We start from the raw sequence: 12,112 nt of genomic DNA, 5'->3' as shown, positions 1-12,112 counted from the left end.
GGAATCCTGAATAGGCAGAAGTTAGAGAAGATTTAAAGCCCTCTTGGAAATAAGTTTGACGGGCTTCACAGTTCTGACTGGGGCTTATTCATTGGATTCACCATTTCCCTTCCGTGTCTCTCAGCGGTATCAAAAGAAGTGGTGAAGGGGAATTCCCTGGCTGTCCAATGGTTAGGACTCTGCGCTCTCACTGCGGAGGGCCCGGGTTCGATCCCTGGTCAGGGAACTAAGATCCTGCAAGCTGTGTGGTGCAGCGGGGTGGGGTGAAGTGGTGAAGACTGGCTCCGTCCCACAGAGATGAATCAAAGCTGTGGAGAGCCTACCTAAATCCAAGGACAAGTGTCATAAGAGACAGAAGAGGAATAGACACGAAGAGAAGACAGAGGTAGAGATTGGAGTCATGTGGGCACAGCTGAGGAAGCCAAGGATTGCTGACAGCCCCCAGAAGCTGGAAGAGGTAAAGTATTTCTCCCCTAGAGCCTCCAGACCTACTGGGGCCCTGATGACACCTTGATTTCAGACGTGTGGCCTCCAGAATGTGATGGTCAATTTTTGTTGTTTTAAACCACCCAGTTGGTGATAATTTATTGTGGCAGTCCTAGGAAACAAATACATGGCCATATGAACTGTCTCTGATACTTGAGTCTTGAGGGCACGTAGGATTCGGCTGGAGGGACGCTGGGGATTGAGGCGGTGAAGAGAGGGGGATTGTGTTTAGGGCATCAAGGGAAGTGCACAGTGGTGGGGCAGACCCTGTGGTTTGTGGCTGGCAGGTTTGCAGTTTCCTGGGGACAGCTGGTGGGGAGCCCTGGAACCCCTGGATCCCTGGGCCCGTCTTATGCTGGTCTGGGCAGCATCACTTAGCAGCCACCCAGAAGCCCTCACCACCAGGGAGGGAGGGACCATGGGAGGAGGCGAGGGGAAGGCACTTCCTGAGAGCCTTCTGTAAAAACCCCCTGCCAGCCAGGCCTAGGGCCCAGGGGGTGGGGGTGGGGGTGGAAGGAGAAGCATTGGGTGGGAGGGGGTGAGAGAATAAGGTGCGGGAGGGGGAAGGGGTGGAATAAGGTGGAGGGCAGGGATGAGAGAGGAAGGGGGGGCTGACAAAATGTCTTGAGGAAGAGGAGGGCTCGGGAAGAGTAAAGCAGGAGGGTGGGGAAGGGGAGAAAAAATAAAGAGGGGGGGCGGGTGGGGGAGGGAAAAGCAATAAGGGAGTGTAGGTGGGAGAGTAGAGAAATGGGGTGATGGAAGGGGAAGACTTGGATGGAGGAGGGGGTGGGAGCAAGGAGGGGGGAAGGAATAAAGAAGGAGGGGGCTGGGGAAGAAGAACGGGGAGACTTGCGAATGTGGCAGAGGGGTGGGGGAGGGGCTCTCCCTAGTCAGCATCGACAGCATCAACAACAGTGTTACTATTGAGCGCTGGTCCCCACTCAAGCAAGCATTTAGTGGGCACCTCCCTGTGCCAGACACAGTGCCCTGGGGGCAAACACATCCCGACTCACACGCCCTCCCAGAGCTCTGCTGGGAGATAGCATGGCCCTGCCCTTGGCCTCTGTGATCCACCCCCTTCAGTCATGGTGTGGGCACGATCATTCCCATTTCATAGACAAGGAAACTGAGGCTGGAGAGGGGAAGAGCAAAAGTTCTGTGAAAGCAGGGCCCTGAGTACCCCAGGGGGGCAGCGGCCCCATAGGTCTCTGAGTGCCCGGCCAGCCATTTCCACCCGAGGTCCATCCGCTCCAGACTTCACCGCCACGGCATTTCCCAGGCATGCTCCCCAGGGAAGCTGGGCCCAGCTGGACCCCAATACTTCTCTGAGCCTCAGTTTCCTCATCTTGGCAACGGGGGTAAGAATTTACCTCCTTCACGGGGCTGGCGGGTGGTTCATTCAGCAAACATTTCTTGAGCTCTCGCTGTGTGCCAGGCACTGTGCTGGGCTGGGCGCTGGGGATGCCGAGGGGAGCACGTGGATCAGCTGCCCGACAGCAGGCTGCTGGAGTCCTCCTGAGCGTGGAAGGAGATGTGGCTGTCAGGGCTCGGGTATACAGCAGGCACACCGTAAATGCCAGATTCTTCCTTGAGCTCCCGACAGGTTGTACGCCTGTCCTCATTCCATCCTCATCCAGACCTCTCAGGACCCCAGACCTGAGAAGCAGGCCACCCTCCCACTGGCCTCCTACCCCTACCTCAGCTTCCATTTGAGAAACAAGTTGGGGTCATGTGCCTCTAGCCTCCACCAGCGGCCTCCCCAGCCCCGTGGGCCCGCTGGGAGCCTGCCCTGAGCGGTCTCTCCCTCTTTCTCTATCAAAGAGGTGGTTTCCTTTGTGTTCCCAGTTTGCTCAGGGCTTCCACCTCCAGCTCAGTGGTTGGTCCAGCCAGCCTGGCCCTGGCGTGGTGAAGGGTGGCCGCCACACAGCCCAGGAGATTTCAGGGCTGAGCCTTGTGGAGGCTCTGGGCTCCATTTGAGCCAGCAGACCTCAGGCTCTGCCATTTACTAGCTGTGAAATCTCAAGCTTCAGTTTCCTCTTGGCCTCAGTTTCTGTATCTGTAAAACGGGGCTAACCTGCTTCTTGTGGCTGTTGTGAGCATTAAATGCACCTTAGCTGGGGTCAACACACAGGAGTGCTCAATATAAATGAATAAATAAATCTTAGCTGTTATGATTGTTCTGCAAAACTGTGGCTTTTTACCTGTCCAGCATCCTTCCAGCCGTAGCCTCCAACTTCCCTTTGGGTTCTTCTCCCCGGTCTCAGTGTGGTGTGGATGGGCTTTGTGACTGGGTCCTACGCCACTCTCACATCCAATCCGCTGGTTTCAGGGACTTGGTAAGGGATGGACATGTGATCCACTCAGCCAATGAGCTGTGATGGAGCTTTTGCTGGGAATACTGAGAAGAAGATGTTTTCTCCTGAGTGGGATTGGAAGCTGAGTTGTTATCTTGGACCCCGGGGAGAAAAGTTATCTGAGAATAAAGTCAACAGATAGAGGAGGTAACAACCCTGAGGCCATCATTTGAGCCTTGAGTAAGTTGTTCCTGAAGCCCATACCTGAGCTTTTCATCCATCATGCTATATTTGTTAAACTCCATTATGTGCCAACTGCGACTCTAGTTGCTGGGGATGTAGCCAGGAACAAGATAATCCCCACCTCACAGAGGTCCAGTCTTGCCCCAGGGCCTTTGCACCTGCTGATCCCTCTGTTTGAAATGCTGTTCCCCCAATATCTCCATGGCTCCCTCCTGTACCTCCTTCAAGTCTCGACTCACAGGTTATCCCCTCAGTGAGGCCTGCCCTGACCCCTCTGTTCAAATTCACACACCTATGAACCTCTTCTACCCTTTCCTGATTTATTTCACTCCTTAGCGCCTGGAGCCACCTGATATACTCCATGGAATACTTGATTATTTTGTTACTTCTCTGTCTCCCCCACTAGACTGTCAGCTCCACAAGAGAAGGGATTTTCATCTGTGTTGTTGACAGCAGCTCCATAGCGCCTAGAACAGAGTGTGGCATAGAGTAGGTACTCAGTGTTGAATGAATAGGGAGCCCCCGAAGGCCTATCTGAAGAGATGACATTGTCATTGCGGTTTGGACGTTTAAGAAGAGCGGTCCATTTGATGACCCCCAGAGGAGGGCACAGCATATGGCTGCTATAGCAAATTGATTCTCTTCTGACTTAAGCCAGGTTGGATTAATTTTCTTTTTTTTTTGTGGGGGGGGGTGTCACTTTCAACCTTTAGAATCCTAAATTGCTCTGGGAAGGATGCTGTACTCAAGAGGTACGCCCTGGAGGGCGCAAGGAAATCCTGTTCCTGCCCTTGGACATGCAGTCAGTAGCACACTATCGAAACTGGGGAAACGGAGAGATGATGGTGGTGGTGATGATGATGGCGATAGTGGAGCATCTGCTTTGATGCTCATGAGGTGGGTACCATTATCATCCTCATTTCCTGAATGAGGAAACTAAGGCACAGAGAGGTCAAGTAACTTGCTCAAGGTCCCTCAGCTCTAAGTGGAAGAACCAGACAAGAACAGCAAGGAGGTAAATGTCACGTTGTCTGACCACCCAGAGGAAAGGCGGGTGCTGCACGGTTGAAGACACCCAGGTGGGAGGGCATTCAGTAGGGGCCCTGGGGGCATCACTGTGCTGAGATGTGAGTCTTCTCTGGCAGCCTGAAACCTCCACCCCAGGGCCCATCTGCCGGGTGTTACCCCTGCAGTGGCCTGGCGTCTTTTTGGCTGTGGAACCAAATCCGGCCGGCTCAAGGGCAGGTGAAACCAGCACAGAGTCCCACCCCACCCAGTCTGAGGATGGGGAAGGCTTCCTGGAGGAAGCTGCGTTTAATCAGAGACCTGGAGGAGAAGGAAGAGTCAAATGGAGGAGAAGAGGTGGGGAAAGAGTTCAGGCGGGGACCAGCTGGGCAAGGGCCCGGGGTGGGGGTGGGGGTGGGTGTGAGTGATCAAATTCTTCTGAGGCTCTTTGCACGTCTAGAGTGAATATTTACCCAGACCCACGCTGGGCAAACGCACCGCAACTTTTCCAGCCCACTGTTCCATCCGCTCTTTCGTCTGCACATTCAAAAGACGCATCCACCACCCTCCACTTTGGCAAAACACATGGCGTTATCTGCAGGCCAATCTCGGAACTGTCTGAGCACCCAGCTGGCCTGGGCCCCTCAGGACGTGGTCTCTGAGATGGAAGTGGGTTAGAGGGTTGCTGAGCCAGTGCCTTGCAGAGGCTGGGAGCCCCTTTCTCAGGCCTGAAGACCCCAGAGACAGCAAGCCCCAAATGCTGCTGCCCCTCGGGCACCCCACAGGCAGCCTGCTCAGCTTCCAGCTCTCTGGGAGGCCGGCCCCACGGGGAGCTATTTTGCAATCAAGCTTTCCTCCTCCCATGTCCACCATGGCCTGGGCTATGGGGCCAGACTGCCCTGCTCCCATCATGCCTGGCCACTTGGAGTCGGTTGTTTAACCTCTCTGGGCTTCACTTACCTTATCTGGAAAATGGATTCAATGGTTTAAACTGTAAACCGCTTACAACATTGTGTGGCACGTGGTAAGTGCTCAGTAAGTGCTGCTATTATAATTGTAGATTATGTGGTTCTGATGCTGTGATCTCTCTCCTCTTCAGTTTGCTGGGGCATTCTTCTCTCATTACCCCAGGAAAGGAGCATCCAGTATGGAAACAAAGATTTTATTCTGCTTCCTGAATTTCACGATGTCTGTGGGGAAAGGGAGCTCTTCTAACGAAAACAGTTTTGGGAGAAATCTATGTAGGGGGAAAGTACCCAGCCTGAAGCTTAGAAAAAAGATTTCCTGAGTCGGAGGGGGGATTTAGGGAACTGGGGGGTGGTAGAGGCTGGGGGAGAGGGTCCCAGGAAAGGAGTCCTGGGGTAAAGCATGAAGGAAATGCCAGGCCAGTTGGGGAGCTGAACCCACTTCCCCCAGGGCGCAGGTGCAAGAGAAGAAAGATTTTTTTGGTCTCAACGGTGGGCCTAGGACAGCCCATGTAGGTCCCCAAGGCCCCACGGGTGACAAGCCACTGAAGAGGTGAGAGAGCCCCCAAAGCCTCAGGGCAGTGGGGGTAGATGGGGCAGAGTGGATTCCAGGACAGGCCCGGCCTTGCAGCCCGACAGCTCCGTGGGCCGCCGAGGGAGCAGATGTTAGATGTGGTCAAGTGGTCAGAGGGTGGGAGAGTGAGGAGGAGAAGAGGCTGAAGAAGAGGTTGTGAGCAGCGCAGGAGGTGGTCAGGTGCAGTGCAGTGTGCACTGCAGCCAGGTGCAGTGCACGGGGCTGGGCTGGGATCGGGTGCGTGCTGGGGGACACACCATCTCCGTGTCTTGACGACATGACCGATCCTTCTTAGAAGCCATCCCTGACACCCCCAGGCTGTGTCGGGCTCCTCTGTGTATACACAGTGTCCAGGCTTCTGCCTTCCCAGCCCTGGTCATCCTGGTGACCCAGCTGGCCCCTCGCCTAGACTGTGAACCATCTGAGGGCAGGCACAGGGCTGTCGTTGTTGACCTGATGGCTGGCACACAGGAGGTGCTCTGACCTTTGCGGTGTGGACCTACTTGGGAGGTTTATCGTCTCTCCGGCTTTAACCTGTCTGTGGAATAAATAAATCACTCATATGAGCAATTCAGCCAGGGACAGGCCCCGGGTCCATGTCCCCTTGGGAAGGGAAAGTGGGGGCATTCCAGTTTCCAATGAGTCCTGGGGATCCCCCTCCCACTGCCACTACCCCACCCCCATTCCGGCACACAGCTCCCCTCCCTTACCCTCTCCAGGTTTAGGGGATGCTGTTGGGATCATCATTCTAGCATAACCCCTGCCTGCAGCTCGCCTCATTCCCCCCACTCCTGGGCAGGCTCTGCTTGGCCCCGGAAGTGCCATCTGCCCTCCCTGGAGCACACGGCTTGCGATTTTCCTTGAACACAGCACTTTGTGACTTTGACGTAAACTTCAAACACAGCCCCCTTTCCTGTCTTCGCATCAAGGAAACAGGCTGAGTTTCAGAGAAAGGCGCTTCCAAGAGCACATCAGGCCTTCCGGGCCAGTCCCTGCCCAGCTTGGCTGCCGTGCTCCGCTGGGGTGTCCAGGTGAGTGGCTGGCCTCCGGCCTTCTGCCTCTTTCTTGCCAGCACGGCCACCGCAGGGGCTTCCGGGGCAGCCAGCAGAGGGTGACTCAGATTCCCCACCCCCTCCACCCCGAGTGAGAAACCCTGGTGGGGTATGACCTCCTTACCCCTTGCCAGGGTGTATGAGTGGGTGGTTAGCCGGTGGTGGCTTCAGGCTGGGGGCTTGGGCTGCAGAGAAGCCCAAGTTAGTTTCTCGGACCCCAGTTCTTCATCTAGAAGCAGCTGTCTGTCGGCTTTGGGACCAGAGACCTTGCAGGTGGCCTGTGCCTCCACACCCGTCAGCACATCCCCAGGTAAGTCATCCCAGATGGGGCAGCACCCAGCCGCCATCTCCAGGGGTGGTCTGGGTCTGGTGAAGGAGGACAGAGTCAGGAGGACACTGTGGTACCAGAAGGGCTGTAGGACCGAGGTGGGTGACACCCAGCTGGGAAAGGAAGCAGACACGACCTGTGGCCACCCTGAGGGAAGGAGGTCTCGCTCCAGCGGGCCCGCCGAGTGGTAGTGGACGCCTATATCCAGGGGCCACAGAGGTGCCTGCTCAGTCCCTAGCCTCCTGCAGGGCCCCATCAGTGCAGCAACCTTGACTTCAGGAAGCAGAGAAAACTCCAGGGAAAGCAAACGTGTGCTCTGTCCCCCAGGGCCGTGAATATGAGGGTGGCTCAACAGGGCTGTGAACTTGAACATCAAAATGCCGGATGATTCCCATGAGGGGACCCAGGACAGGCTCCAGCCATTTGTAGGGGAGCTCAGGTTAAAGGGGAAACAGAGATGTGAAGAAGGAAACAGCTCGAATCCTGCTCAACCGCTGTGTGTCCTTGGCAAGTTGCTTGGCCTCTCTGAACCTCACTTTGCCCATGTGTTAAATGCAGATGCAAATGTTGGCAACTAGTAGGTGCTTGGCTCCTGACTGTGGGGTGAGAGGTTGGGAAAGGTGTCCCAAGCAGGAAAGGGTCTTGGCAGGAAGGAACAGGGGTTCGTGTGGTGAACGGCTCAAGATGAGCTTTGTCGCTCTTGTCTTAGCCACGGCAGCAAGCGCACAGTAGGTGCTTAACAAAGCTTTGCTGAGAGATTAGGGTCAGGGACTCCTGTGCTGGAAGGTCCTTGGGTATCACCTGTGAGGGCTCTTACCCTGCCAGTGCAGAGCTGCTTTTTCCTGTTGTCGCCTGTCCTCCAGCCTTGCCACACAGCCCCGGCAGGGACGCTGGGCAGGCAGGCGGCCCAGCTGGATGGTGTTTCGTGTACACCCTGGAGCCAGGAGGCCGATTTGAGGCCTGGCTCTGCCACCTACTGTGTGTGCCGTGTGACCTTGGGCAATTTCCTCCTTCTCTGGGTCTTCAGGTGTCAAATCCACAAATCCTCTACACACAGCATTCTCTCGAGGATTAGGCAAGTGAATTTCTCTCGAGTGCCTGGCACACAATAGTGCTGTATAAGCATATTGCTAAAGTCCTAATTATGATCACTAGCTCTGGGCGGCCTCATAGCTCCTGGAGACTCTCCTGGGGGCTGCAGCAGCCAGACCTCTCCATGCTGGCTGCTCCCCGCCGCACCCCAAAGCATAGCGTTAAGGAAGTGCTTCTTAACTGGAGCCAGTTTTGCCTCCCCCATGCCTGCTGGGGACATTCAGTGCCATCTGGAGACATTTTTGCTTGTGACTCAGGGGGTGTTACTGGTCTCTAGGAAGACAGAGGCCAGGGGTGCTGCTGAACACCCTACAATGCACGGATAGCACCGTGCGGTCCCCACTGTCAGGCTCTGTCCTCCTGACTCATCCCACCTTTTCTGTCCCCTAAGTCTTTTCCCATCTCCTGTTACACAGAGCCTGGCACCCAGAGAGGGATAGCTCCTTGCAGAGGTTACACAACCCTTAGAACGCCAGCAGCAGAGGTTGAAATCGCTGGGGAGTGGTGGCAGTGGGGACTGATCTCGTGGCATTATTCAGTCAGTTGGTCAACAGATAGAGTCTGTTTGAGGCCTGAGGACCTGCTTCCAACCCCCAACAGGCCAGCACTCTTTACCCTGACAGTTGAAGGCAGCTCAAAGTGCAGCGACACCTGGGCCAGGCAGGCGTGGGAGCCCCTGGGGACCCAGATCAGAGCCGTGGATTGCATTCTCCCAATGGCCACGCACTAGAGTGGCTAGTGCTGGCTGCTGGTCAGAGAGACCTGAGTTCAAATCCTGACTGCCACTCACAGGCTACATGATTCTGAACATGACATTAACCTCTCTGAGCCTCAGTTTCTTTAGCTGAGGAATGGGGATAACAGTTCCCATTTGATGGAATTGCGGTGAGGATTAGATTAAATGGGTAATGCTCAGAAGAGGTGTCGTAAAGTCTTCGGTATAGAGGCTATTGTTATTGTTGCCCGCTTGACAAATATTTGTCGGGAGGAAGCAGGGGCTATCGTGAAAACAAGACGAGCATAGGCTCTGCCTTGGGGAGCTCATGCTGGCCAGAGTCGGTGGAGCAAACAGACTGATCATACGTGGCCACCAGGGCTGTGATGCGGGAGGACGGGGCCCTGGGAGAACAGAGGAGGTGCCTGACTCAGCTGGGGAGGGAGGGGGGAAATCATGGAACACTTCTGGGTGGAAGGGACAGCTGAGGGTGGCCTGGAGAAGGGTGTGGGCACTGTTCCAGGCAGAGGGAACAGCCTGTGCGAAATCTCCTCCGATTGGTCCTCTCCTCTCCCACCACTGGTTAGTGGAGGAAGCCGCTAGATCCTCCGTTCACTATTCTCTCCTAAGGAGGCCCCCACAGCCCCTCATCCCTCATCAGGCTGCCAAATTCCAAGGACCTGCAGAGGGGTCTCCACCCACCACAGCGAGCTGCATACCTTCCCAGGTACCCCAGTATCAGTAGCCTCTGCCCACCACGAACATTTATGGGGCACCTACGATGTGCCTGGCTGGTATAGGCAGGGGCAGGAGACCATGTCCACTCTCACCGTGCTTCCATTCTAGCAGGGGACAAAGATCCTGTGGCAACAAGTTGACGGTACATCACATTTTCAGTGGTGAAGAGCAGTAACGCTGGGTCAGGGATAGAGAGAGAAGGGGAGGCGATTTTAGAGAGGGAGGTCAGGGAAGACCTCTTGGAGGAGGAGGTGACATTTACACAGAGACCCGAATGAAGTGAGGGGTGTTGGGAGAAGTGTGTTCAGGCAAAGGGAACAGCCAGTGCAAAGGCCCTGAGGTTGGACCAGGCCTGATTTGTTTCAGTGCTCTGAACAAGTAACATAAGGAGGCCCGTGTGGCTGGTGGGGAGTAACTGAAGGCCAGGAGGCAATGGGGCAGATTGGGCAAGGCCGCTGTAAGAACCTGGGCTTTAACCTTGAGTGACGTGGGAGTCCTGGAGGGCTGCGAGCAGAAAAGGACGGGCCAGGACAAGGGCGGGCCAGGCCCCATGCTCAGTGTTTGGTGAGCCTTCTCTCACGGAATCCCCGCAGCCCCGCAGCGCTAGGCACCTTCACTGGTGCTGTGTTCCAGGTGGGTCTGGCGAGCATGGCTCCCCGCCCAGGACCACACTGCTACTACCCAGTAGATCCATGATTTCATGATCAGATCTGATGCCCTGGTGTCAGGGAAAGGATAAGGAGCCTGTTGCCATCCAGGGCACAGCGCTAACTGCTGTCTTTGTGACTTGGAACGTAACCAAGATGGCAGCTGACAAATGTCTGTGCTGCCTCTGTTGGTGGCCTGCGGACTGGGGAGCAGGAAGGGTGGCTTTAGGGGGGACTTGGGGTCTCAGGCAGTGAGGGGCTGCGCACCCATTCCTTGGGTGGGGACACTTGATGTCTGGCTGTGGGTGGCACCTGGGGCCTCCAGACCTGCCAGGTCCAGGGGGATCATCTCATTCCGTCGGCAGCCTGACTGCCTCAGTCTTCCCTCTGGTGTCTCAAGGTAGACATTTAACTGGGGCTTTGGATACTGAGTCTGTTCTGTGGAACAGCAGCACTTCCAGGCCCTGCTACGTAGGTGTGAGGATTAAACAAAGCTGAAAAGCATCGTCCTTTCCTGGCAGGTCTTCTCAGAGCCTTTAATATGCAAATATGCTTTCCACAGCTTTTGTAAACATAGTTGATCTCTTGACCCGTATTTCCTTCAAAGTATGTTTGGGGCATCCTGTGTGTCTGGAACAGGTAGAATTTAACCCTGCCTGTCCCCAAAAAGGATGCTTAAAGGGTGGGATTTCAGGCAGCTCCCTCTAGCCAAGGATCAAACTCTCCTCCCCTTTCCCCAGGACCTGGGCTGTGAGAACGAGGCTGGGGTCCCGTGGTCTCTCTGTGGAGCTGCAAACCATGGGAAGGCCAAATGAGCATCTCTGAACTCACGAGGACCTCGCAAGCTCAGGGGGAGGATGGAGGGGGTCAGCCCAGGCAGGAGTGGGGTGGGGAAGTCTCATGGTGGGCATGTCTCTGAGGAAAGCCGTGCAGCCTGCAGGGACATGCCTCAGGACAGAAACATCTGATCGTCCAGGAGGCTGCAGACCGGCCAGGCTCCTCTGAAAGCTGTTGTTGTTACTGTTGTCGTTGTTATTGGCAAAGGGACAGGGAAGTGGGAATAAAGCTGAGAATGCGTGGGGAAGGCTTCTGCCTTTGGGACCTTGGACTCAGGTCCGACATGGCCAATCATGGCTTCTGGCCCCGGACTGGGTCTCAAGAGGCAGCCTCTCCCCACTCCCGCTTCTGCACTCATCTGCCTCCGGCTACCCAGGCTGCACCTGTGGCCACCACAGGGTGGAGCTTCTCAAACTGTGTTGTTGACAGTTTCCTGCCACAGCTTCCTGCCCCAGAGACCAGCTTCACTACCCCCACCCCTCCCCATGGTCCCTGGACAAACCCTCTCTTCGCTGCCTTGCCTTAGGTCCTGATACCCTGTGGGGAGCAGGGCCGTGAGCCTGCCAGGCAGGGCTGGTTGGACTGGGGGAGTGGAGAGAAGTGGGGAGGGTATATCCGGTGGAGCACACTGCATGGAAGTGCATTTGAAGGAAGGCTGATAGTGCAGCCTGGCTGGAGCAGAGGGAGGGCCGAGGAATTTAGTCTGATTCAATGATGTAGGCAGGAGGGAGCCACAGTAGGTTCTTGAGCAACGGAGGCCTTGGGGAAGAATCGCCTAAAAGCAACTTGCAGATCCCGGAGCTTCAGCTCATGTGGGAAACAGACTGTGGGGTTCAGCCGACCACAGTCACCGTGTGAGTTAGATCTGGATCTCAGGGTTTATTAAGAGACACAGCAGGTGGAGATCAAAGGAGGTGATGGCAGCACAAACCGACCTCAGGGGAAAGATCTGGATGAGACAAGTGGGAGTGGCAGCATGGGTAGCCACAGACGGGATGGCCTAAGTAGGGGACGGGTGTTGGAGAGGGAGAGAGAGCAAGAACCGTCAGAGAGGAAGGCGGCAAGCCAGGGGGTTGGCGAAGGACCCAAGAGTGTGGCGGGGGGGGGGTCACAGTGTCCACCACGCAGGGGACCCA

The 12,112-nt window shown here is 55.8% G+C and overlaps 2 protein-coding genes across 2 annotated transcripts in view; both read left to right on the top strand.

Moving 5' to 3' along the window:
- Positions 1–4,549, top strand: part of C14H2orf92 (chromosome 14 C2orf92 homolog) — a gene marked incomplete at its 5' end in the record, with an annotated part of 33,830 nt that extends 29,281 nt beyond the window's left edge. The window contains 2 exons of the mRNA XM_067704241.1: positions 296–457; positions 3,737–4,549. Coding sequence (XP_067560342.1) covers positions 296–389 — 94 coding nt within the window. The remainder of the gene's footprint in view (positions 1–295; positions 458–3,736) is intronic.
- Positions 4,550–5,729: 1,180 nt separating this feature from the next.
- Positions 5,730–12,112, top strand: part of ZAP70 (zeta chain of T cell receptor associated protein kinase 70) — a 31,117-nt gene continuing 24,734 nt past the window's right edge. Inside the window, exons 1-2 of the mRNA XM_067704236.1 lie at positions 5,730–6,598; positions 6,841–6,929. The gene's annotated coding sequence lies outside the window, so the exon portion shown is untranslated. The remainder of the gene's footprint in view (positions 6,599–6,840; positions 6,930–12,112) is intronic.

This window comes from Pseudorca crassidens, chromosome 14, assembly GCF_039906515.1.
Source record: "Pseudorca crassidens isolate mPseCra1 chromosome 14, mPseCra1.hap1, whole genome shotgun sequence".
In the NCBI taxonomy this organism is placed as follows: domain Eukaryota; kingdom Metazoa; phylum Chordata; class Mammalia; order Artiodactyla; family Delphinidae; genus Pseudorca; species Pseudorca crassidens.
The sequence above is the reverse complement of the archived record's forward strand: the minus strand, read 5'-3'. Positions and strand labels throughout refer to the sequence as shown.